Source organism: Anomaloglossus baeobatrachus, chromosome 12 (genome assembly GCF_048569485.1).
Source record: "Anomaloglossus baeobatrachus isolate aAnoBae1 chromosome 12, aAnoBae1.hap1, whole genome shotgun sequence".
Lineage (NCBI taxonomy): Eukaryota > Metazoa > Chordata > Amphibia > Anura > Aromobatidae > Anomaloglossus > Anomaloglossus baeobatrachus.
In genome coordinates this window covers 145,973,801-146,001,025 of record NC_134364.1, presented here as the reverse complement: position 1 = coordinate 146,001,025, position 27,225 = coordinate 145,973,801, and the positions used below count along the sequence as shown (strand labels likewise).

General features: G+C 49.0%; 1 protein-coding gene across 1 annotated transcript in view; it reads left to right on the top strand.

Annotated features, from left to right (window-relative positions):
• LOC142258556 (lens fiber membrane intrinsic protein-like) overlaps positions 1-16,573 on the top strand; it is a 63,707-nt gene extending 47,134 nt beyond the window's left edge. Inside the window, exon 4 of the mRNA XM_075331184.1 lies at positions 16,355-16,573. Coding sequence (XP_075187299.1) covers positions 16,355-16,422 — 68 coding nt within the window. The 3' untranslated portion in view covers positions 16,423-16,573. The remainder of the gene's footprint in view (positions 1-16,354) is intronic.
• The last annotated feature ends 10,652 nt before the right edge of the window (positions 16,574-27,225 follow it).

Below are 27,225 nucleotides of genomic sequence, written 5' to 3'. Positions count from 1 at the left end.
ACCAGAGCTCCGGGGTCAGGGAGGACGGGAGTAGTGATATATCAGGTGACAGGAGCTCTGGGGTCGGGGATGATGGGAGTAGTGATAAATCAGGTGATAGGAGCTCTAGGGTCAGGGATGATGGGAGTAATGATAAATCAGATGACAGGAGCTCCAAGGTCGGGATGATGGGAGTAAGGAGGATACATCAGGTGAAAGGAGCTCCGGGGGTCAGGGATGATGGTAGTAGTGATACATTTTGTGACACGAGCTCCGGGTTCAGGGATAATTAGGTGTTGGTATATAAGATGACAGGATGTCCGAGGAGCGGGGATGATGGGAGTAGTGATACATCAGGTGACAGGAGCTCCGGGGTCAGGGATGATGGGATTAGTGATACATCAGGTGACAGGAGCTCCGGGGGTCGGGATGCTGGGAGTAGTGATACATCAAGTGACCGGAGCTCCAGGGTCGGATGATGTGAGTAGTGATACATCGGGTGAAAGGAGCTCTGGGGGTCGGAGATGATGGGAGTAGTGATACATCAGGTGACCGAAGCTCCAGGGTCGGGATGCTGGGAGTAGTGATACTTAAGATGACAGGAGCTCCTGGGTCAGCGATGATGGGAGTAGTGATACATCAAGTGACAGGAGCTCTAGGGTCAGGGATGATGGGAGTAGTGATACATCAGGTGACAGGAGCTCCGGGGGTCTTGATGATGGGAAAAGTGATATATCAGGTGACAGGAGCTCTGGGGGTCGGGATGAGGGGAGTAGTGATACATCAGGTAAAAGTAGCTCCGGGGTCGGAGATGATGGGAGTAGTGATACATCAGGTGACCAAAGCTCCAGGGTCGGGATGTTGGGAGTAGTGATACATAAGATTACAGGAGCTCCTGGGTCAGCGATGATGGGAGTAGTGATACATCAAGTGACAGGAGCTCTGGGGTCAGGGATGACGGGAGTAGTGATACATCAGGTGACAGGAGCTCCAGGGTCAGCAATGATGGGAGTAGTGATACATCAGATGACAGGAGCTCTGGGGTCAGCGATGATGGGAGTAGTGATACATCAGGTGACAGGAGCTCCGGGGTCAGGGCTGATGGGAGTAGTGATACATCAGGTGACAGGAGCTCCAGGGTCGTGATGATTGGAGTAGTGATACATCAGGTGACAGGAGCTCTGGGGTCAGGAATGATGGGAGTAGTGATACATCACGTGACAGGAGCTCCGGGGTCAGGGATTATGGGAGTAATGATACATCAGGTGAAAGGAGCTCCAGGGTCTGGGATAATGGGAGTAATGATACATCAGGTGACAGAAGCTCCGGCGTCAGGGATGATGGGAGTAATGATACATCAGGAGACCAGAGCTCCGGGGTCAGGGAGGACGGGAGTAGTGATATATCAGGTGACAGGAGCTCTGGGGTCGGGGATGATGGGAGTAGTGATAAATCAGGTGATAGGAGCTCTAGGGTCAGGGATGATGGGAGTAATGATAAATCAGATGACAGGAGCTCCAAGGTCGGGATGATGGGAGTAAGGAGGATACATCAGGTGAAAGGAGCTCCGGGGGTCAGGGATGATGGTAGTAGTGATACATTTTGTGACACGAGCTCCGGGTTCAGGGATAATTAGGTGTTGGTATATAAGATGACAGGATGTCCGAGGAGCGGGGATGATGGGAGTAGTGATACATCAGGTGACAGGAGCTCCGGGGTCAGGGATGATGGGATTAGTGATACATCAGGTGACAGGAGCTCCGGGGGTCGGGATGCTGGGAGTAGTGATACATCAAGTGACCGGAGCTCCAGGGTCGGATGATGTGAGTAGTGATACATCGGGTGAAAGGAGCTCTGGGGGTCGGAGATGATGGGAGTAGTGATACATCAGGTGACCGAAGCTCCAGGGTCGGGATGCTGGGAGTAGTGATACTTAAGATGACAGGAGCTCCTGGGTCAGCGATGATGGGAGTAGTGATACATCAAGTGACAGGAGCTCTAGGGTCAGGGATGATGGGAGTAGTGATACATCAGGTGACAGGAGCTCCGGGGGTCTTGATGATGGGAAAAGTGATATATCAGGTGACAGGAGCTCTGGGGGTCGGGATGAGGGGAGTAGTGATACATCAGGTAAAAGTAGCTCCGGGGTCGGAGATGATGGGAGTAGTGATACATCAGGTGACCAAAGCTCCAGGGTCGGGATGTTGGGAGTAGTGATACATAAGATTACAGGAGCTCCTGGGTCAGCGATGATGGGAGTAGTGATACATCAAGTGACAGGAGCTCTGGGGTCAGGGATGACGGGAGTAGTGATACATCAGGTGACAGGAGCTCCAGGGTCAGCAATGATGGGAGTAGTGATACATCAGATGACAGGAGCTCTGGGGTCAGCGATGATGGGAGTAGTGATACATCAGGTGACAGGAGCTCCGGGGTCAGGGCTGATGGGAGTAGTGATACATCAGGTGACAGGAGCTCCAGGGTCGTGATGATTGGAGTAGTGATACATCAGGTGACAGGAGCTCTGGGGTCAGGGATGATGGGAGTAGTGATACATCAGATGACAGGAGCTCCAGGGTCAGCGGTGATGGGAGTAGTGATACTTCAGGTGACAGGAGCTCCGTGGTCAAGGATGATGGGAGTAGTGATACATCAGGTGACAGGAGCTCCGGGGGTGGGGATGATGGGAGTAATGATACAATAGATGACAGGAGCTCCGGGGTCAGGGATGATGGGAGATGTGATACATCAGGTGACAGGAGCTCTGTTGTTTGTGGATGATGGAAGTAGTTGATACATCAGTTGACAGGATCTCCGGGGTCAGGGATGCTGGGAGTAGTAATACATCAGGTGAATGGAGCTCAGGGATGATGGGAGTAGTGATACATCACATGACAGGAGCTCCGGGGTCAGAGATGATGGGAGTAGTGATACATCAGGTGACAGGAGCTCTGGGGTCAGGGATGAAGGGAGTAATAATAAATCAGGTGACAGGAGCTCTGGGGTCAGGATGCTGGGAGTAGTGATACATCAGGTGACAGGAGCCCCGGGGTCAGGGATGAAGGGAGTAATGATACATCAGGTGACAGGAGCTCCGGGGTTGGGGTGATGGGAGTAGTGATACATCAGAGACAGGAGCTCCGGGGTCAGGGATGCTTGGAGCAGTGATAGATCATGTGACAGGAGCTCCGGGGTCAGAGATGCTGGGAGTAGTGATACTTCAGGTGATAGGAGCTCTGGGATCGGGATGATGAGAGTAGTGATACATCAGGTGAAAAGAGCTCCGTGGTCAAGGATGATGGGAGTAGTGATACATCAGGTGACAGGAGCTTCGGGCTCAGGGATGATGGGAGTAGTGATACATCAGGTGACAGGAACTCTGGGGTCGGGATGATGGGAGTAGTGGTACATCAAGTGACAGGAACTCCGGGGTCAAGGATGATGGGAGTAGTGATACATTAGGTGACAGGAGCTTCGGGGTCAGGGATGCTGGGAATAGTGATGCATCCAGTGAAAGGAGCTCCGGGGTCAGGGATGATGGGAGTAGTGATACATCACATGACAGAAGCTCCGGGGTTAGGGATGATGGGAGTAATGATACATCAGGTGACAGGAGCTCCGGGGTCAGTATGATGGGAGTAGTGATACATCAGGTCACAGGAGCTCCGGGGGTCGGGATGATGGGAGTAGTGATACGTCAGGTGACAGGGGCTCTGGGGTCGGGATGATGGGAGTAGTGACACATCAGGTGACAGGAGCTCCGGGGGTCGGAGATGATGGGAGTAGTTATACATCACATGACAGGAGCTCCGGGGTCGGGGATGATGGGAGTAATGATACATCAGGTGACAGGATCTCCGGGGTCAGGGATGATGGGAGTATTGATACATCAGGTGACAGGAGATCCGGGGGTCAGGGATGATGGTAGTAGTGATACATTTTGTGACACGAGCTCCGGGTTCAGGGATAATTGGGTAGTGGTATATAAGATGACAGGATGTCCGAGGAGCGGGGATGATGGGAGTAGTGATACATCAGGTGACAGGAGCTCCGGGGTCAGGGATGATGGGATTAGTGATACATCAGGTGACAGGAGCTCCGGGGGTCGGGATGCTGGGAGTAGTGATACATCAAGTGACCGGAGCTCCAGGGTCGGATGATGGAAGTAGTGATACATCGGGTGAAAGGAGCTCTGGGGGTCGGAGATGATGGGAGTAGTGATACATCAGGTGACCGAAGCTCCAGGGTCGGGATGTTGGGAGTAGTGATAGATAAGATGACAGGAGCTCCTGGGTCAGCGATGATGGGAGTAGTGATACATCAAGTGACAGGAGCTCGAGGGTCAGGGTTGATGGGAGTACTGATACATCAGGTGACAGGAGCTCCGGGGGTCTTGATGATGGGAAAAGTGATATATCAGGTGACAGGAGCTCTGGGGGTCAGGATGAGGGGAGTAGTGATACATCAGGTAAAAGTAGCTCCGGGGTCAGGGATGATGGAAGTAGTGATACATAAGATTACAGGAGCTCCTGGGTCAGCGATGATGGGAGTAGTGATACATCAAGTGACAGGAGCTCTGGGGTCAGGGATGACGGGAGTAGTGATACATCAGGTGACAGGAGCTCCAGGGTCAGCGATGATGGGAGTAGTTATACATCAGATGACAGGAGCTCTGGGGTCAGCGATGATGGGAGTAGTGATACATCAGGTGACAGGAGCTCCGGGGTCAGGGCTGATGGGAGTAGTGATACATCAGGTGACAGGAGCTCCAGGGTCGTGATGATGGGAGTAGTGATACATCAGGTGACAGGAGCTCTGGGGTCAGGGATGATGGGAGTAGTGATACATCAGATGACAGGAGCTCCAGGGTCAGCGGTGATGGGAGTAGTGATACTTCAGGTGACAGGAGCTCCGTGGTCAAGGATGATGGGAGTAGTGATACATCAGGTGACAGGAGCTCCGGGGGTGGGGATGATGGGAGTAATGATACAATAGATGACAGGAGCTCCGGGGTCAGGGATGATGGGAGATGTGATACATCAGGTGACAGGAGCTCAGGGGTCAGGGATGATGGGAGTAATGATACATCAGGTGACAGGAGCTCCGGGGTCAGTATGATGGGAGTAGTGATACATCAGGTCACAGGAGCTCCGGGGGTCGGGATGATGGGAGTAGTGATACGTCAGGTGACAGGAGCTCCGGGGGTGGGGATGATGGGAGTAATGATACAATAGATGACAGGAGCTCCGGGGTCAGGGATGATGGGAGATGTGATACATCACATGACAGGAGCTCCGGGGTCAGGGATGCTGGGAATAGTGATACATCAGGTGACAGGAGCTCCGGGGTTGGGGTGATGGGAGTAGTGATACATCATGTGACAGGAGCTCCGGGGACAGAGATGCTGGGAGTAGTGATACTTCAGGTGATAGGAGTTCTTGGATCGGGATGATGAGAGTAGTGATACATCAGGTGAAAAGAGCTCCGTGGTCAAGGATGATGGGAGTAGTGATACATCAGGTGACAGGAGCTTCGGGCTCAGGGATGATGGGAGTAGTGATACATCAGGTGACAGGAGCTTCAGGGGTCGGGATGATTTGAGTAGTGATACATCAGGTGACAGGAACTCCGGGGTCATGGATGATGGGAGTAGTGATACATCAGGTGACAGGAGCTCCGGGGTTTGGAGATGATGGGAGTAGTGATACATTAGGTGACAGGAGCTTCGGGGTCAGGGATGCTGGGAATAGTGATGCATCCAGTGAAAGGAACTCTGGGGTCAGGGATGATGGGAGTAGTGATAGATTACGTGACAGGAGCTCCGGGGTCAGGAATGATGGGAGTAATGATACATCAGGTGACAGGAGCTTCGGGGGGGGGTTAGGGATGATGGGAGTAATGATACATCAGGTAACAGGAGCTCCAGGGTCAGGGATGATGGGAGTAGTGATACATCAGGTGACAGGAGCTCCGGATCAGCAATGATGGGAGTAGTGATACATCACATGACAAAAGCTCCGGGGTTAAGGATGATGGGAGTAATGATACATCAGGTGACAGGAGCTCCGGGGTCAGGATGATGGGAGTAGTGATACATCAGGTGACAGGAGCTCCGGGGTCAGGATGATGGGAGTAGTGATACATCAGGTCAAAGGGGCTCCGGTGTCAGGGATGATGGGAGTAGTTATACATCACATGACAGGAGCTCCGGGGTCGTGGATGATGGGAGTAATGATACATCAGGTGACAGGAGCTCCGGGGTCAGGGATGATGGGAGTAATGATACATCAGGTGACAGGAGCTCCGTGGTTAGGGATGATGGGTGTATTGATACATCAGGTGACAGGAGATCCGGGGTCAGGGATGATCAGAGTAGTGATTCAATAGGTGATAGGAGCTCCAGGGTCAGGGATGATGGGAGTAATAATACATCAGGTGACTGGAACTCCGGAGTCAGAATGCTGGGAATAGTGATACATCAGGTGACAGGAGCTCCGGGGTCAGGGATGATGGGAGTAATAATACATCAGGTGATAGGAGCTCCGGAGGTCGGGGATGAAGGGAGTAGTGATATATCAGGTGACAGGAGCTCCAGGGTCAGCAATGATGGGAGTAGTGATACATCAGGTGACAGGACCTCCGGGGGTCGGGGATGATTGGAGTAGTGAAACATCATGTGACAGGAGCTTCGGGTTCAGGGATGATGGGAGCAGTGATACATCAGGTGAAAGGAGCTCTGGGGGTCGGCATGATTGAAGTAGTGATACATCAGGTGACAGGAGCTCCAAAGTCAGGGATGATGGGAGTAGTGATACATCAGGTTATAGGAGATCCGGGGGTCGGGATGATGTGAGTAGTGATACATCAAGTGACAAGAGCTTCGGGGTCGGGATGGGGGGAGTAGTGATACATCAGGTGACAGAAGCTCTGGGGTCGAGATGATGGGAGTAATGATACATCAGGTCACAGGAGCTCCAGGGGTCGGGATGATGAGAGTAGTGATACGTCAGTTGACAGGGGCTCCGGGTTCTGATGATGGGAGTAGTGATATATCAAGTGATAGGAGCTCCGGGGTCAGGGATGATGGGAGTAGTGACACATCAGGTGACAGGAGCTCCGGGTGTCGGAGATGATGAGAGTAGTGATACATCAGGTCAAAGGGGCTCCGGGTTCAGGGATGATGGGAGTAGTGATGCATCACATGACAGGAGTTCCGGGGTCGGGGATGATGCGAGTAATTATGCATCAGGTGACAGGAGCTCTGGATTTAGGGATGATGAGAGTAATCATACATCAGGTGACAGAAGCTCCGGGGTCAGGGATGATGGGAGTAATGACACATCAGGTGACAGGAGCTCCATGGTTAGGGATGATGGGAGTATTGATACATCAGGTGACAGGAGCTCCGGGGTCAGGGATGATTGGAGGAGTGATACATCAGGTGATAGGAGCTCCGGCGGTCGGGATGATGGGAGTAGTGATACATCAGGTGATAGGAGCTCCGGCGGTCGGGATGATGGGAGTAGTGATACATTAGGTGACAGGAGCCCCGGAAGTCGGAATGATGGGAGTAGTGATACATCAGGTGACACTGGCTCTAGAGGTCTGGATGATGGGAGTAGTGATACATCATCTGACAGGATCTCTGGGGTTCTGGATGATGGGAGTAATGATACATCTGTTGACAGGATCTCTGGGGTTCTGGATGATGGGAGTAGTGATACATCAGGTGATAGGAGCTCTGGGGTCAGGGATGAAGGGCGTAGTGATACATCAGGTGACAGGAGCTTCGGCGTCAGGGATAATGGGAGTAGTGATACATCAGGTGACAGGAGCTCTGGGGTCAGGTGTGCCAGCAGCCTGCCGCTGCTTGGATCCGGACCTTCCGGTGGGTGGTTCGAGGGTCTCCGGACCTGGGAGGTCCTGCGGACACTCCGAATGAAAAGGGTGGGGGATGGTGAATTTAGAACGTATATGTACGGGCTGAGTTGTATTAAGCTCGTGACGTCACCCACGGTGTGTGGTGAGGTTGGACACCACCGCTGCAGTTACAGAGCACCTGGGGGAGATGTTGTGCAAAAAAGAACCAAAGAAACTTAATATAGGGGGAATTCAAGTATATAGACCAAAAAAGCACACCCCTTAAAAATTCAAATTTTATTCATACAGTTAAAACAAACCCCAAACAGACAAAACACATATCTGGGACAACCAATCCCAAATTCGCCAATATGCAAGGAGACCCCTCTGTACAATTAAGAGGTCACAGTAGCGAAAAGGAGGGAACTAAACTGTCCCTTTCAACCACACGGTTAAAACTGCCTATTAAATAATGAAGCAATGTGTATGAGTACCAGAGTCAATATTAGTCAGTGCAACCAGGGTATGGCCACTAAATCCCTATAGTGGCCCTGCCTTACTGCGGAGGTTGGCACCCTAGACCTACGCGCTGTGGCGCCCCCGCTCAACGAGGACTCACCCTACTTTCCCTTCGCTGGTCTATTGTGCAGCTGATCTGGGAAAGGAGGAAGTGAGGGAAGGTTGCACTTGTGGGAGACACTCAAACAAAGGATCTCATACACACATAGCAATAGAACAGTAGAGGTTCAGTGATTTATAGTGTTAAAGACGGACCATATCAACAGAGTTGTTACTTTCCACAAAATAGGCACATAATTAATCATTGAGTGCTTAATCGTTCCACTTATATATATCTGCACATGCCCACAAGAAGTCTTATTAAGCAGATAAGTATACAAAAGTGCATAAATGCCTTAGACATATCTCTTAGAATACGTGAAAATATTCAATGAACACCTGTGTACAGACAAAATGGAGACAATGGGAATTTTTCTTGGCATCAAACCAAGGTAAATGTTACCCTAAACAAAGTCTCCTAGACACTCAATAGTCCCATAACAGTCCTCTCCAAGGATATATTGGGAGACGTCAGACCGTAAACGTTATTAACCAGTAGGTGCACACTTCACAGAAGGCAGAAAAGTCATACACTTTCACAGAAGGCAGAATAAACTTCACAGAAGATGGTGCATGCAGTGGAATATGATAAAGTTAATAACTTTTGGAGTGCTTTTTTGGAGATGTTGTGCAGCAAGTTGTTAACCCCTCTGTGGGCAGGGATGGTGGCCCCGAGACCCGTTGGGGTTTGGTGCAGGGAGATTGTCGACCGCAGGGTGCTGGTGTACTCACTATGAAGGAAACACACGAGTCTCTGGTAAATCAAGGTGATGGTGGTCGGTGCCCGCAGCCGGCTGCGTTTTGTTTCCCCCACCCGGCTGGTGGTCTCTGTCTTTCTCCTGCACCTTTTTAGAACGATGGACTGCCTGTGCCTGAAACTTTAGGAGTCAGCTCCCAGCCGAATGTGGCCTAAGGAGCCCTTGCCCGCAGACGCTGGCCCGTGGGATCTCTGAGCCTTGGAGGTGGCTTTTTATCCCCCTCGGTGGGCTGTTGTCTTCTAATAGGGACTTTGGGTGGGACAGGACCTCTAGTCCTGGCCTTAATCGGTTAATTAACCAGTTCCAGTAGCTTCTGGACTTGGCTTCAGGGTCCGAGTACACCCCTGTGTGCTCCGGTTTTCGAGTCAGTTCCCCGTGTCGGTACCGGCGGGCTACAACCCTGTCCCGGTCCACCTCGGTTCCACCGAGCCGTCTTCCCGACTCCTGCAGACGGAGACCGCCATCTGCCTGCTAGCCAATGGAACCAGGGCTGCTACCCTGGCACCGTTCAATTTGGGGTATTCACCTATGCTGGAGCTGCACACAGCTCCAGCCCACACTCCTCTCCAACTTGAACTCAACTCCAAAAACTACTCTAACTTGTTTTCCTGCCCCGGGCTGTCTAGACTACTTGGTGGGCGTCTTCCAACCGCCTGGTTCCGCCCCCTGGTGTGTCTATCTAGCCCTGAGGGGGGTGACTAGGATTTTAAAGGTCGGCTGCTGTTACCTGTGAGGGAAGGTATTGTGCAGGAGCCTATTTGTGACTACCTGGCCCAGCCAGGGCGTCACACTCCCCCTTGGTTAAACACAGACCATCCGAGGGCTGTCCGACCACCAACGGTTTTTTTTGTAACTGCAAAAAGGGGATAAAAGAGGTAAAACATTACAAGTATAATAATGTACCGCCCCGGGGCTCAGCCGACTGCCGAGCCGCTCGGATCCGTGCTCGTCGGTGGGTGGCTCGAGCTCCGCCCAGACCCAGGGGTCACGTAGCTCTGAAGGGATGCTGGCGCTACGTGAGGGGTGGTGTTCGGTGGGGAGGTTCACGGCCGGGGCCGCGGTTGTTTGGGGGTTAAGTTCGTGACACCACCCACGGGTTGTGGTGAATGTGGACACCACCGCTGCCGTTAAGTAGGCTCCCTGGGACGGTGTTGTGCAGCCTGGTGTTGACCCCTCCGTGGGCAGGGTGTGATGGTCCCGGGGGCCGGTGGTTGTGAGGTGTGGGCGGGATGGTGCGGTGCGATGCGCTGCCCGAGGGCACTGTTGTACTCACTAATCACTATTAAACATACACCGGAGTCTTTGGTAAACCAAAAGGATGGTGGTCGGTGCCCACAGCCGGCTGCGCTTTGACCCTTACTCAGGTTGGTGGTTCCCGCCCTTCTCCTGCACCTCTGTAGTAGAATGCTGACTTCCTTCGGTTCAGCGACGGGAGTCCGCTCCCCGGCTAGTGGATGTCAGGGAGCCCGTTTGCCCGCAGACGCTGGCCCGCGGGATCTTTATGCCTGGGCGGTGGCTTTCTATCCCCCTCGTTGGGCTGTTGCCTTCAGTTGGGACTTGGGTGGGAAAAGAACCTAAGGTCCAGACCCCAATCAGTGAATTCGACTCGGTCCAGTGGCTTCTGGGCCTCGTACTGGGTCTGAGAACCCCTCCTGGTGCTCCGGTTTCTGTTCGGTTCCCCGGTTCGGTACCGGCGGGCCTCTGCCCTGTCCCGGTCCCTGATGGTTCCACCGGCTGTCTTCCCGGCTCCTGCAGGTGGCCACCACCGTCTGCCTCCTGGCCACAGGGTATCCGGGCTCCTACCCAGATCCCTGACAGACGTTACTCCTCTCTACTCCACTTCACCTCCTCTCCTGTTCACTTCCCTACCGGGTCTCTCTGTTTTTCCTGCCTCAGGCTATCCGAACTACTCGGAGGGCATGGCCAACCGCCTGGCTCCGCCCCTGGGTGTGAACTTCAAGACCTGAGAGGGGTGACTCGGGGTTTTTAGGTTGGCTAATGATACCTTTTTAGGGGCTGGTGTTTGTGCAGGGGGTCTACCTGTGACTACCTGACTAGTCCAGGGCGTCACAATAACATATTTACATTTTACGTATACTTTACTGTTCTTCCCTTAATGGGAGGCATTTTTACTTGAACGTTGCATATAACATTTTTATTAACCGGGACGGGACGGGACCATGTCCTTTTCACTTCACCCCACCCAAACAAACCTAGCCCTGATGCTGCCTCTAAAACTAGGTCAGCGCCCCTTTTCCCCAGTCCAGGAAACGGGTTCGGGTCTGGGTGGTGCCCACACGGGCCGGGTAATAAGTTTCTTACCCGGCAGTCTCTCTCAGAGGCCCCACGTCCAGGGGACCCCTGACCCGGAGGGTAGTCACCAGTTTCCATGGTGACGGGACCTCGGCCTACTCCGCCGCAGGCCCTTCCTCCAACCAGCCTCTCCGGAGACTGCGGCATGATGAAAAAGGGTAGTCAGTTTTAAACACTTAACTTCACTGCCGGTACAGCTTCCTCTGGCAATTGTCCCTCAGATCACCACAGGGCAGCACGGGTCCCCAATGCCACCATCATTCACAGGTAACACTGTCTATCAAGACCCCATCTTCCACTGCCTGCAGTGCGGGTACGATTGCTCCTCCAAACCGGACTCTGTAAACAGAACTGTCCTAACTCCAACTCAACTTCTTGTCGTCCTCCACCGAGGGCTCCGACCCCTGATGGCGCCCTATGAGGCTCCGACCGCAGTGGCGTTCAACAAGTCGAACAAGATCATCCTTTCCTTCCACCCTGTATTTTGGATAGCATCTCCCGGGGAACTTGGAGACGTTCAAAAAAGGTCAGGAAGTCAGTGTAAGGGTACTTTCACACATCCGGACTTTTGCTCTGCGGCACAATACGGCGTTCTGCAGAAAAACCGCAACCGGCTTTTGTAACGCCGATTGCGGTTTTTTTTGCATTGACTTACATTAGTGCCGCATTGTGCCGTAGGGGCTTGCGTTCGGTCCGGTTTTTGCCGCATGCGGCAGATTTAGCCGATGCGGCGGCCGGATCGAACGTACCCTGCAACGTTTTTTGCTCCGGCAAAAAACACCGCATCGCGCCGCATCCGGCCGCTGCGGCGCATTTTTCAATGCATCCCTATGGAGGCCGGATGCGGCGCGATGCGGAAAAAACCGCATCCGGCCGCCGCATGCGGTATTTTCCACTGCGCATGCTCAGTAGCATGCCGCAACCGGAAAAAACCGGACCTGCCGCATGTAAAAACTGATGCAAAGGATGCGGTGTTTTCACCGCATCCGTTGCATAGTTTTCACAGCCGGATTGAGCCGCAGGGCTCAAACCGGATGTGTGAAAGTAGCCTAACAGGAGCGGGTCCTTTGCTTAAAACTTTTCAACTGCAAACTTTTAACTGTGGGGGTAACTTACGGGTTCCGCTACCACTGCATAGGGCCGTACGGCTCCGTTTTCGGCCTTGACACCGGGCTCCCCATCCAGGTGCAGTACATCCCCGGGCTCTGAACCTCCAACGGCAATGGTGGTGGAATCATGGACGGCACCGCTTCTTCCAAGAGCTGCGCTACATGGGGTTCACTCGTTGCATTATTAGCAGGCCCCAGCTCCCAGCTAATCAGGGACGGCAAGGGGGTCTGTGTAGCTTTATCCTGGCGCAACACGGCTGAGGTGGCCCGCTGTTCATGGCCCACACCACGGCAACCATCCTCCGGACTTCCGCCTTTTAGTCGAGCACCTGCTGCACCGTTTGGGCTCTCACCCGGACGCAGAATCTTGCCAACTCCTGCTCCAGCCAGGCAGCAGTCCCTGCAGGAAGCTGGTTTGGGCTCCGCTCCTCCGCATCAAAGGCCACTCCGCCTCTACCACTTCTGAGCCCCGGCACTCCTCTTTCAGGCCTGTTAGTTTCATTTTGCGACTTTCGGCCTTGCTTTCCGGCCGTGTTCCCAGGGGGCGGGGCTTCGGCTTTCACGCCCTTTTCTCAGGGAAGGAGACTCTGGGCGGGAATCTTCGCGCCCAAAAATGGCGGCAAGCTGTCAGTTTCTGAAAATTTCTGAAAACAGATAACTGCTGACTTCAATAGAAGGCGCACTTCCACAAAGTAAGTGGATGGGTATCTATCCTGTTCGTGACGCCAAGTTTCAGGGTGTGCTGCCTCCGTGCCAGTAGCCTGCCACTGCTCGGATCCGGACCTTCTGGTGGGTGGCTCGAGGGTCTCCGGACCCGAGGGGTCCTGTGGACACTCCGAATGAAAAGTGTGGGGGATGGTGAATGTAGGACGCATATGTACGGGCTGAGCCGTATTAAGTTCGTGACGCCACCCACGGTGTGTGGTGAGGTTGGACACCACCACTGCAGTTACGGGGCACCCGGGGGAGATGATGTGCAGCAAGTTGTTAACCCCTCCGTGGGCAGGGATGGTGGCCCCGGGACCCGTTGGGGTTTGGTGCAGGGAGATGGGAGACTGCAGGGTTCTGAAGGAAATACAAGAGTCTCTGGTAAACCAAGGTGATGGTGGTCGGTGCCCGCAGCCGGCTGCGTTCTGGTTCCCCCACCCGTCTGGTGGTCTCTGTCTTTCTCCTGTACCTTTTTAGAACGGTGGACTGCCTCTGCCTTAAACTTCAGGAGTCCACTCCAGCTGGATGTGGCCTCAGGAGCCCTTGCCCGCAGACGCTGGCCCGTGGGATCTCTGAGCCTTGGAGGTGGCCTTTTATCCCCCTCGGTGGGCTGTTGTCTTCTAATAGGGACTTTGGGTGGGACAGGACCTTTAGTCCTGGCCTCAATCGGTTAATTAACCAGTTCCAGTAGCTTCTGGACTTGGCTTCAGGGTCCGAGCCCTGTGTGCTCCGGTTTCCAAGTCGGTTCCCCGGGTCGGTACCAGCGGGCTACAACCCTGTCCCGCTCCACCTCGGTTCCTCCGAGCCGTCTTCCCGGCTCCTGCAGACGGAGACTGCCGTCTGCATCCTAGCCAATGGCACCAGGGCTCCTACCCTGGTACCGTTCAATTTGGGGTATTCGCCTCTGTTGGAGCTGCACAAGGCTCCAACCCACACTCCTCTCCAACTTGAACTCAACTCCAAAAACTACTCTAACTGGTTTTCCCTCCCCGGGCTGTCTAGACAACTTGATGGGCGTCTTCCAACCGCTTGGTTCCACCCCCTGGTGTGTCTATGTAGCCCTGAGGGGGGTGACTAGGGTTTTAAATGTCGGCTGCTGTTACCTGTAAGGAAAGGTGTTGTGCAGGAGCCTATTTGTGACTACATGGCCCGGCCAGGGCGTCACACAGGGATGATGGGAGTAATGATACATCAGATGACAGGAGCTCCGGGGGTTGGGGATGATGGGAGTAGTGATACATCAGGTGACAGGAGCTCCGGGATCAGGGATGATGGGAATAGTGATATATCAGGTGACAGGAGCTCCGGGGTCGGGATGATGTGAGTAGTGATACATCAGGTGACAGGAGCTCCGGGCGTCGGGATGATGGGAGTAGTGATACAGCATGTAACAGGCGCTCCGGAGGTTGGGATGATGGGAGTAGTGCTACATCAGGTGATAGGAGCTCCGGGGTCAGGGATGATGGGAGTAGTGATACATTGTGTGAAAGGAGATTAGATTGTGAGCTCCAAGGGTCGGGGATGATGGGAGTAGTGATACATTGTGTGATAGGAGATTAGATTGTGAGCTCCGAGGGTCAGGGATGATGAGAGTAGTGATACATGAGGTGACAGGAGCTCCGGGGGTAGGGATGATGGGAGTAGTGATAAATCAGGTGACAGGAGCTCTGGGGTCGGGATGATGGGAGTAGTGATACATCAGGTGACAGGAGCTCCCAGGGTCGGGATGATGGGAGTAGTGATAGATCAGGTGACAGGAGCTCCTGGGGTCGAGATGATGGGAGTAGTGATACAGCATGTGACAGGAGCTCAGGGGGTCGGGATGATGGGAGTAGTGATACATTAGGTGACAGGAGCTCCGGGGGTCAGGATGATGGGAGTAGTGATACAGCATGTAACAGGAGCTCCGGGGGTCGGGATGATGGGAGTAGTGCTACATCAGGTGATAGGGGCTCCGGGGTCAGGGATGATGGGAGTAGTGATACATTGTGTGATAGGAGATTAGATTGTGAGCTCCGAGGGTCGGGGATGATGGGAGTAGTGATACATTGTGTGATAGGAGATTAGATTGTGAGCTCCGAGGGTCAGGGATGATGAGAGTAGTGATACATCAGGTGACAAGAGCTCCGGGGGTTGGGATAATGGGAGTAGTGATACATCAGGTGACAGGAGCTCCAGGGGTAGGGATGATGGGAGTAGTAATACATCAGGTGACAGGAGCTCCGGGGTCAGGGATGATGGGAGTAGTGATACATCAGGTGACAGGAGCTCCAGGGGTCGGGATGATGGGAGTAGTGATATATCAGGTGACAAGAGCTCCGGGGTCGGGATGATGTGAGTAGTGATACATCAGGTGACAGGAGCTCCGGGGGTTGGGGATGATGGGAGTAGTGATACATCAGGTGACAGGAGCTCCAGGGGTAGGGATGATGGGAGTAGTAATACATCAGGTGACAGGAGCTCCGGGGTCAGGGATGATGGGAGTAGTGATACATCAGGTGACAGGAGCTCCGGGGGTCGGGATGATGGGAGTAGTGATACATCAGGTGACAGGAGCTCCAGGGTCGGGATGATGGGAGTAGTGATATATCAGGTGACAAGAGCTCAGGGGTCGGGATGATGTGAGTAGTGATACATCAGGTGACAGGAGCTCCGGGGGTTGGGGATGATGGGAGTAGTGATACATCAGGTGACAGGAGCTCCGGGATCAGGGATGATGGGAGTAGTGATATATCAGGTGACAGGAGCTCCGGGGGTCGGGATGATGGGAGTAGTGATACATCAGGTGACAGGAGCTCCAGGGTCGGGATGATGGGAGTAGTGATATATCAGGTGACAAGAGCTCCGGGGTCAGGGATGATGGGAGTAGTGATACATTGTGTGATAGGAGATTAGATTGTGAGCTCCGAGGGTCGGGGATGATCTGAGTAGTGATACATTGTGTGATAGGAGATTAGATTGTGAGCTCCGCGAGGCGGGGATGATGATCTTATTGCTCTGTGCTTTTAGGTATTTTCCACATTTGTGCTTTCGCCAGAAACAGTTCTCGGGATGTCGGCAATGTCTCCAGCGGATGAGATTGGCAGGAGCCTCCGTCATGTCCACAGCGAACGCCACATCTGTGCTCAATGTCCGTACTTGTGGGATGAGCCAGAGAATGCCCCGCCAAGAAAGAATCAACTGCCTCAGTGACCAGCACTAGGTGGCCCCATCCGGTGACTGGTACAAGGGGGCCCCGTCCTGTGACCGGCACAAGGGGGCCTCCGGTGACCGGCGGCAGAGACCTTTCCTATGATGGTATTGGCACTACATATTAATACTCTGTAATATAAGTTTTGCTATTAAATCCAATAATCGGTATAACGAAAATCAGAATATTGTATCTTTCCAGAGAGAGAGAGAATAAAAGAGAATGAGAACGAGAGAGAGAACAAGAGAGAATGAGAGAGCGAGAGAACGAGAGAGTGAGAACGAGAGAGAGAACTAGAGAGAATGAGAGAACAAGAAAGAGAGAGAATGAGAGAGAGAACAAGAGAGAAAGAGAGAGAGAACGAGAGAGAGAAAAAAAGAGAGTACGAGAGAACGAGAAAAAGAGAGAACGAGAGAGAGAACAAAAAGAATGAGAGAGCGAGAGAGAGAGAGCGAGAGAACGAGAGAGAGAATGAGAGAGAGATTGTGAGAATGGGAGAGAAAACGAGAGAGAGGGCAAAAGAGAGAGAGAACAAGAGAGCGAGAGAACGAGAAAGAAAACGACAGAGAGTACGAGAGGGAATGAGAGAGAAAGAGAGAGAGAGAACGAGAGAGCGACAGAGAGAACGAGAGAGAGAAAAAGAGAGAACGAGAAAGAAAATGAGAGAGGGATTGAGAGAGAGAGAACGTGAGAACGAGAGAGAGAACGAGAGAGCAAGAGAGAGAGAACAAGAGAGAATGAGAGAGCAAGAGAGAACGAGAGAGAGAAAAAGAGAATGAGAGAGCAAGAGAACGAGAGAGAGAACGAGAGAGAGAAAAAGAGAGAACGAGAGAGAGAACGTGAGAACGAAAGAGAGCGCAAGAGAGAGAACGAGAGAATGAGAGAGCAAGAGAGAACGAGAGAGAGAAAAAGAGAATGAGAGAGCAAGAGAACGAGAGAGAGAATGAGAGAGAGAAAAAGAGAGAATGAGAGAGAGATTGTGAGAATGGGAGAGAGAATGAGAGAGAGGGCAAAAGAGAGAGAGAACAAGAGAGTGAGAGAACGAGAAAGAAAATGACAGAGAGTACGAGAGGGAATGAGAGAGAAAGAGAGAGAGAGAATGAGAGAGCGACAGAGAGAACGAGAGAGAGAAAAAGAGAGAACGAGAAAGAAAATGAGAGAGGGATTGAGAGAGAACGTGAGAACGAGAGAGAGAACGAGAGAGCAAGAGAGAGAGAACAAGAGAGAATGAGAGAGCAAGACAGAACGAGAGAGAGAAAAAGAGAATGAGAGAGCGAGAGAACGAGAGAGAGAAAAAGAGAGAACGAGAGAGAGAACGTGAGAACGAAAGAGAGCGCAAGAGAGAGAACAAGAGGGCGAGAGAACGAGAAAGAAAATGAGAGGGAGTACGAGAGAGAATGAGAGAGCGAGAGAGAGGGAACAAGAGAGAATGAGAGCACAAGAGAGAACGAGAGAGAGAAAAAGAGAGAATGAGAGAGAGAGAGATCATGAGAACGAGAGAGAGAAAAGGAAAGAACGAAAGAGAAAAAGAGAGAATGAGAGAATGAGAGAGCGAGAATGAAAGAGAGAGAACGAGAGGGAGAACGAGAGAGAGCGCAATAGAGAGAGAACAAGAGAGCGAGAGAACAAAAAAGAAAACGAGAGAGAGTACGAGAAGGAATAAGAGAATGAGAGAGAGAGAACGAGAAAGCGACAGAGAGAGAACGAGAGAGAGAAAAAGAGAGAATGAGAAAGAAAACGAGAGAGGGAATGAGAGAGAGAGCACAAAAGAGAGAGAGAACAAAACGAGAGAGAGAACGAACGAGAGAGAGAACGAGAGAGAGAACGAGAAAGAAAACGAGAGAGAGTACGAGAGGGAATGAGAGAGAGAAAATGAGAGAACGAGAGAGCGACAGAAAGAGAACAAGAGAGAGAAAGAGAGAACGAGAGAACGAGATTGAGAGAGAACAAAAGAGAGAGAGAACAAAAGAGAGAGAGAGAACGAGAGAGAGAGAGAACAAGAGAGAGAGAGAACGAGAGGGAACAAGAGAGAGAGAACAGAGGAATAGGTGGCAGAACTTACGACGTGATCAAGAGCTCATACACTGAGAACCGTTGCAGCGTGAAGGTGAACGGGAAGAGAACAGCTTTCTTCCGACAGGGCTGAGGGGTCTGACAGGGCTGCAGCCTGAGCCCAACTCTATTCAACATCTATATAAATGGACTAGCAGCAGCTCTAGAACCCTCCCCCACTCCAGGCCTCAGTCTGCATGACCAAGAGGTAAAGATCCTGCTGTATGCAGACGACCTCCTGCTACTCTCCCCAACTGAGACCTGTAACACACATCCGTGCCTCCGGTACGAGTTTGGTACGTTTTTGCACGTACTGGAGAAACCGAGACACGTTGACCAATGTTACCCTATGGGTGATGTCACACACGCGTAAAATCACATGGAACGTGTGTCCGTGTGGTAAGTACGTGTGTTCCTTTTCACGCACAGACGACATGTCCGTTTTTGGCCATCAACACGCAGGCACGGACCTGCTAAAATCTATGGGTCCGTGCCTGCACAGACAGCACACGTAGCATGTCCGTGTTCAGCACGTATCGTCCGTGTGCGTTTTTAATCCAAACATCAGTAACACTTGTTTCCAATCTATCAGGTCAATTGTCAAATTGTCAAATGTCCTGATGTTTCAATTGGTGATGCACAAGGCCAAGGATGTTGTCAAAGGACGTTATGGTTATACGGCAGTATGCTTGAAATTTAGGTGGAAATTTGCGCATTTCTCCATAAAGAATATTAAAATGGCCATGCGTCTTCCTTAGCTTGACAAGGGGGTGGATCCACATCCTTTTTTCAACAGGTGGTTCATGTCGCGGGCGGAGGAGGGGACGCTGCGCTCTCCCACTGCTCGGGTCCGGCTGCTGCTGCTGCCGCTGCTCGGTGGTGGCTCAAGCGGTGGGCCGGATCCCGGGGACTCGAGCGGCGCTCCTCGCCCGTGAGTGAAAAGGGGGGTTTGATTGTGGGGATTTGGTATTGTCCATGACGCCACCCACGGTTGTGGTGAGATTGGTGACACCACCGCTGCTCTGGACGGGGATCCTGGGAGCGATGACAGGGAGCAGCCTGGATGTTAGTTCTTCCCTCCGTGGGTAGGGGGTTGGTTGTCCCGGGGCCCGGTGATGGGGGTAGGGATGGATGGCAGGCGGGTTACGGGGCCTGGTGAGGTGCAGGGTCGCGGGGGCAGTGCTGTGCCGCACGGCATGGTGGTACTCACTCAGCCAGTAACGAATACACAGTCTCCGGTGAAACAAACGGCTGGATGGACGGGTCCCACAGACGGCTGTGGTGTTTCTCCTCCCGGCAGGTTGATGGTGACTGCCTTTCCTTGCACCTGTGTAGTGTGTACGGTTCCAATGGGTTCCCACCGGTAACCCGCTCCCCAGCTTGAAGGTTGCTGAAGGAGCCCCTTTTGCCCGCAGGTTCTGGCCCTGGGAATTTTAGCCTTGGCGGTGACTGTGTTTCCCTCTCTCGGTTGGACTGTTGCCTTCTGTCGGGACTTGGTTGCTGGGAAACCCAGGAGGTTCCCTTCGCTAACGGATTTGGCAAATTCACGGCGACTCCTAGCCTTGCCGGGGTCCGTAAGCCCCTGCCGGATGGTGCTGGCTTCTCTTTGCGTACCGGTCCGGTACCGCCGGGCCACTGCCCGTCACGGTCCTTACGGATAGCTCCAATAGGCCACTCCTGCAGACGGTCACCACCGTCTGCCAACCTTGCTGATCCGTCCGGGCCACACACCCGGACCAACTTCAGGCTTCTCTACTGCCACTTCCCTCCTTCCACTTTCACTTCCAAAACTAATCTGCCTTACTTTTCCCGCCTCCAGGACTGTGAACTCCTCGGTGGGCGGGGCCAACCCCCTGGCCCACCCCCTGGTGTGGACATCAGCCCCTGGAGGAAGGCAACAAGGGTTTTTGTCTGACTTCGGTGTGCCTGACCGGGAGTGTGGGCTGTGTTTGTGTTGTTCTGTGATGGTAGAGAAAAAAAAGGTATTCAGCTCACCCATGTAAGGTCCTCCAGTCTGCGGTTGATGCACGTAGTCCTGCGGACAGGCAGGTCCAGCTTCAGAGTAAACGATAATAGAAAATGAGTGGGACTCAGCACCAATATAGATGAATAAAAATCTTCATGCTTTATTTGAAAAGTTTAAAAATAAAGAAAAGGGTCACAAATCATCCAAAATCGCCATGCGACTTGCCGTGCGGCTTGACGCGTTTCGGACACAAAAGGGGAATTTAAAAACAGTCCTTAATCATAAGCCATGTAGGATGGGAGGCAAAAGATATATATAGCACCTTAAGAAGCAATGAAATACAAGAGCAAGATGGAAAACAGGAAGGGAGTCCACCCGAAAACATGCAAATTAGTAAGAGGGTTGGTATATCATTGGATTCTCTTAACCCCATATGCGTATGTATATCTACTGGGGAATTCATGAAAAACAATTCTTAGATTACAAAAAGACCTCAAAATAAGGTCAATGCAAGCATACATGTGTATATGTGCACCATTCCACCCACCCATATATTTCGTATAGCAATTATTTCACTAAGGAAACAAAAAAGATTATTTCATTGGTCTATGAAAAGATGTTCATGCAGATATTATAATAAGTGGATATATCTTATATAGATGGTATGTGTACACATGCATATAAATGCATGTGCTCTGTGGGTGCAGGGCAAAGAAAAAGATAGATAGAAATAGAAATACATGTATGTGGACTAGATATTATATCGTCTCCAGTATAGGATTTTATATATTATAGACATATGAAAAAAAAATAAAAAAATAATATTTTTATTTTAGTTTTTATTTCTATATTTTGTATGTGTAGCTATATGAGCTCTATGTACACATGTGTGCAGTGCAGTGTATACACATGTGTACGATGGAAGAAACATATAAAGCATAGGATATCCAGGAATTCAGAATTATAAAAAAAAAAAAAAAAAAAAAAAAAAAACCTTTTTATTTTAGTTTTTATTTTTATTTCTATATTTTGTATGTGTAGCTATATGAGCTCTGTGTACACATGTGTGCAGTGTGTACACATGTGTACGATGGAAGAAACTTATAAAACATAGGATATCCAGGAATTCAGTTATGAGAATTATTAATGAGATTTATATCCTACTCTGAGATATGAGTAATTCTCCAATAAATTCACATTATCCTTTTGTTAATATTCATATCTTCTGATTGTTTCCTCAGTATATATCTATCACACAAAATGTTCATATGGCCATTGATATTGGAGGTGAGGTAGAATAAAAAAAAAAAAAAAACAAAAAAAAAACAAAAACCTATGATTATATTTCATATATATATATAATAATCATATGACATAGCGTAGATCGGAACGATAATTAAGTCCCTTTGGATGCCGGGTATCGAGCCGTAATATCCATTTGGCCTCGGTGTAGAGAAGTTCACGAAACCAATCACCTCCTCTTAGAGGTTTTTTGACTTGCTCGATGCCTACAATGTTCATAGTGGAAAAATCACCGTTGTGAAGGTCAAGAAAATGTCTGGTGAGACCTGAAATAGATCTTTTATATTTCGGCGGATTCGAAGAAAGAGTTGGGAGTGGGATGTGGGTATGCTCGGATATCCTTTTTCTGAGAGGCCTGGAAGTGCAGCCTATGTAGTCCTTCGAGCATATGGTACAAGAGGCCTTATATATAACATATGTAGTAGAGCAATTTATGAAAGTGGAAATGTTATAGGAAATGTCACCCACTGGAAAAGACAGCGTTTTTCTCATAAATTTACAAAGTCCGCATCGTGGCAAAGCGCACTTGTGGGAGCCTTTTGTACTAAGCCAGGTCTCTGTTTTATTTTGAGAAATGAAAAGACTAGGAGATATCATATTGCCTATGGTTTTGGCCTTCCTGGCCACGACATTGACCCCATTGGATAATATTTGAGCTAACTCCGGATCCTGTTGGAGAAGGGGAATATAGCGTAAAAAAACTTCTTTTATTTCAGAAAAATCAACGCTGTAAGGAGTAGAGAAGACAATGCGGCAGTTTTTTTCATCAGATTTGACTTTGTCAGAGAGTAGATCATTGCGGGTTCTTTCTCCAGCGGTTTTTTCAGCACGAGAGAGGATCTTATTCTTATAACCTCTGTATTGTAGACGCTTCTTCATAGTTTCCAATTCCAGGGAGTAGGCAGTATCTGTAGAGCAAAGCCGGCGTGCTCTGAGGAATTCGCCAAGGGGTAGATTATTTATGGTATGTTTAGCATGATTGCTATTTGCATGCAAGATAGTGTTCCCACTAAGCGGTTTTCTATATAAAGAAGTATTAATGGAACCTGTTTCGGGGTCACCGGTAAGATATACATCCAAAAAAGGGGTAGAATTTCCAGAAAACATTACAGTAAAGCTCAAATTCATGTGGTTTGAATTCAAATAAGAAAGAAAATTATCTGATAGGTTTGTGATGGGTGCGTTTTTCTTGCGTTTCCAGATCATTATGAGATCGTCTATGTATCTCGCGTACCAAAAAATTTGATCCAAAAAGGGATTGTCAGGTGTATGTATGTATATGGCTTCCCAGGAAACCATGTATAAATTAGCTAGAACGCAAGAAAAACTAGCACCCATAGGGCATCCATTAACTTGTAAAAAGAACTGTTGGTTAAAGCTGAAAAAATTATGTTTCAAAAGAAACTCACAGATCAAAATGACATAATCTTTGTGTATGTCACTCATATTGGTCAATCGATTTAAATGGTGAGATAAGGAATTAAGAGCTGATTTATGTGGAATGCATGAATATAATGATGCAACATCACTAGTGACCCAGAAAAGGTTGTCAGTCCAGGTAAAGGCAGGAAGAATTTGTAACAAATGTTTAGAATCCCTGATGTAGCCAGCTGAATCTTTTACAAGAGGCTGTAAGATGTTATCTAGCCAATCTGAGGTCCGACTTGTGAGAGAATTAGTGCTGGCTACAATAGGTCGTAGTGGTGGTGGAAAGAGACCCTTGTGGGTTTTGGGAAGTCCTTGAAAGATTGGACACACAGGAACATCATTAATCAGGAAATCACGGGTTGATTTATCAAAAATACCCAAAGACAATCCTTGGTCAAGAATGGTATTTAATTTCCTGGAAAAGGCTTCTGTAGGATCAGATGTAAGCCGTTTATAAGTGGTAGGATCCTCCAACATGTGCATAATTTCTCTCTCATACAGCGAACTGTCGAGAATGACCACTGAGCCACCCTTATCGGCTGCTCTTATGGTGATATAAGGGTTTTTACTCAAATCCTTAAGAGCTTTGCACTCATGGGTGGTAAGATTGTTGGACGATGCAGAACTGGAGGAAAGAATATTTTTTATTTCGGTTTCCATTAGATCCTGGTATGTGTCCATAATGGGAACACGTGAAGCCACTGGATAAAAATCTTTATTCGTTGTTTTAAACGGAGAAATATGAAGTTCAGGACTATTGGAGTTGTCCATTTCAGACAGGATTTTTGTGGAGATATGTTCCCTGAGACTCATATGTAATGGAAAGGAGGATACTTCAATGGCGGCACTGGAGGTGGAAGCAGTATCAGCACGGCTCTGTTCAGATGAAAGAAAATGTTTTTTAACCGTAAGGTTTCTGATAAATATGTTAATGTCCTTAATGGTCTGAAACAAATCGGCCCGGGATGTAGGGGCAAAATTCAGACCCTTTTTAAGAACCTGTAATTGAGCAGAGCTGATAGAACATGCAGATAGATTTATAACGGAAAACTCAGCATGATTGGATGTACTTAATACCTCTGATGCCGGTTTCTGTTGGTGCGTCGAGGAGTGAATTTTACCGCACCTCTGGTGCTTCCTTCCTCCTCGATGGCCATTCCGTTTTTTGACTTCTTGGGAATCGCACCTTCAGCAATATTTGAACTTCTATCTGAATCCAATGAACTGCCACTTCCACCTGTGGTATCCAGGTCGGTTGAAGTGAATATTACAGACTTTTCCTTAGGATTATAATCCTTGCGGTATTTCAAGATGGATCTTTTTGACGTATTCCAAGAATAAACTTGGTTGGTACTGTAATCATTAGTATCCCTCTTATACTTTCTCTGTTTGTATTGAATGAGATTATCTTCAATTCTATGGATATTAATGAGGAATTTATCATGGAGTTTTTTATTATAATCCACTGCATCATAATTTTTGTTCAAGAAATCTTGAATTTCATTAATTTGTATGTCAAAAGATTTTAGTCTTTCTTCCTCCTCCTTGATGATGAGATTCATGAGGTTGAGTGAACAGGTGGTAAGAATGTTGTTCCACTCTGTCTGAAAATCTTGGTGGAATATAAAGGTGGGGAACTTCTTTATTCTTAGGCCACGTGGGATTATGGATTTTTCAATGTACTTTTTGAGAGTGGCTGAGTCCCACCAGGTCCTGAGTCTCTGTGTGAACGCTTTTTCAAGGTCCCAAAAGGTATAAGTTTTTTCTGAGCCAAGGGGAAAATCAGGTGTGTCCACAATATTATCAGAAAAAATGGATTCAAGTTTTTTTCGCCTCTCCTCATTGTCAAATGATGAGATATCCATAATTTGCTCTTTGTAAAAAATATATATATATGTATATATATGCTTGATGACAAAAAAGTGCTGATGTTTGGCAGGCGTCAGGTATGATTTGTGACCAAAATAGTAGAAAAACTCTTATATATGTTAGATTCTTATAGTTGTATGTGCATAGCTGGAGATATATATTAAAGCGTTTCGTAGCATTATAAATCCAGTATATGTTAGAACAAATTCAAGGGTGGGCGCGAATAAAAAACGCCAAAAACAGGGAAAGTAGAGAAAAAAAAGGTATTCAGCTCACCCATGTAAGGTCCTCCAGTCTGCGGTTGATGCACGTAGTCCTGCGGACAGGCAGGTCCAGCTTCAGAGTAAACGATAATAGAAAATGAGTGGGACTCAGCACCAATATAGATGAATAAAAATCTTCATGCTTTATTTGAAAAGTTTAAAAATAAAGAAAAGGGTCACAAATCATCCAAAATCGCCATGCGACTTGCCGTGCGGCTTGACGCGTTTCGGACACAAAAGGGGAATTTAAAAACAGTCCTTAATCATAAGCCATGTAGGATGGGAGGCAAAAGATATATATAGCACCTTAAGAAGCAATGAAATACAAGAGCAAGATGGAAAACAGGAAGGGAGTCCACCCGAAAACATGCAAATTAGTAAGAGGGTTGGTATATCATTGGATTCTCTTAACCCCATATGCGTATGTATATCTACTGGGGAATTCATGAAAAACAATTCTTAGATTACAAAAAGACCTCAAAATAAGGTCAATGCAAGCATACGCATATGGGGTTAAGAGAATCCAATGATATACCAACCCTCTTACTAATTTGCATGTTTTCGGGTGGACTCCCTTCCTGTTTTCCATCTTGCTCTTGTATTTCATTGCTTCTTAAGGTGCTATATATATCTTTTGCCTCCCATCCTACATGGCTTATGATTAAGGACTGTTTTTAAATTCCCCTTTTGTGTCCGAAACGCGTCAAGCCGCACGGCAAGTCGCATGGCGATTTTGGATGATTTGTGACCCTTTTCTTTATTTTTAAACTTTTCAAATAAAGCATGAAGATTTTTATTCATCTATATTGGTGCTGAGTCCCACTCATTTTCTATTATCGTTTACTCTGAAGCTGGACCTGCCTGTCCGCAGGACTACGTGCATCAACCGCAGACTGGAGGACCTTACATGGGTGAGCTGAATACCTTTTTTTTCTCTACTTTTCCTGTTTTTGGCGTTTTTTATTCGCGCCCACCCTTGAATTTGTTCTAACATATACTGGATTTATAATGCTACGAAACGCTTTAATATATATCTCCAGCTATGCACATACAACTATAAGAATCTAACATATATAAGAGTTTTTCTACTATTTTGGTCACAAATCATACCTGACGCCTGCCAAACATCAGCACTTTTTTGTCATCAAGCATATATATACATATATATATATTTTTTACAAAGAGCAAATTATGGATATCTCATCATTTGACAATGAGGAGAGGCGAAAAAAACTTGAATCCATTTTTTCTGATAATATTGTGGACACACCTGATTTTCCCCTTGGCTCAGAAAAAACTTATACCTTTTGGGACCTTGAAAAAGCGTTCACACAGAGACTCAGGACCTGGTGGGACTCAGCCACTCTCAAAAAGTACATTGAAAAATCCATAATCCCACGTGGCCTAAGAATAAAGAAGTTCCCCACCTTTATATTCCACCAAGATTTTCAGACAGAGTGGAACAACATTCTTACCACCTGTTCACTCAACCTCATGAATCTCATCATCAAGGAGGAGGAAGAAAGACTAAAATCTTTTGACATACAAATTAATGAAATTCAAGATTTCTTGAACAAAAATTATGATGCAGTGGATTATAAAAAACTCCATGATAAATTCCTCATTAATATCCATAGAATTGAAGATAATCTCATTCAATACAAACAGAGAAAGTATAAGAGGGATACTAATGATTACAGTACCAACCAAGTTTATTCTTGGAATACGTCAAAAAGATCCATCTTGAAATACCGCAAGGATTATAATCCTAAGGAAAAGTCTGTAATATTCACTTCAACCGACCTGGATA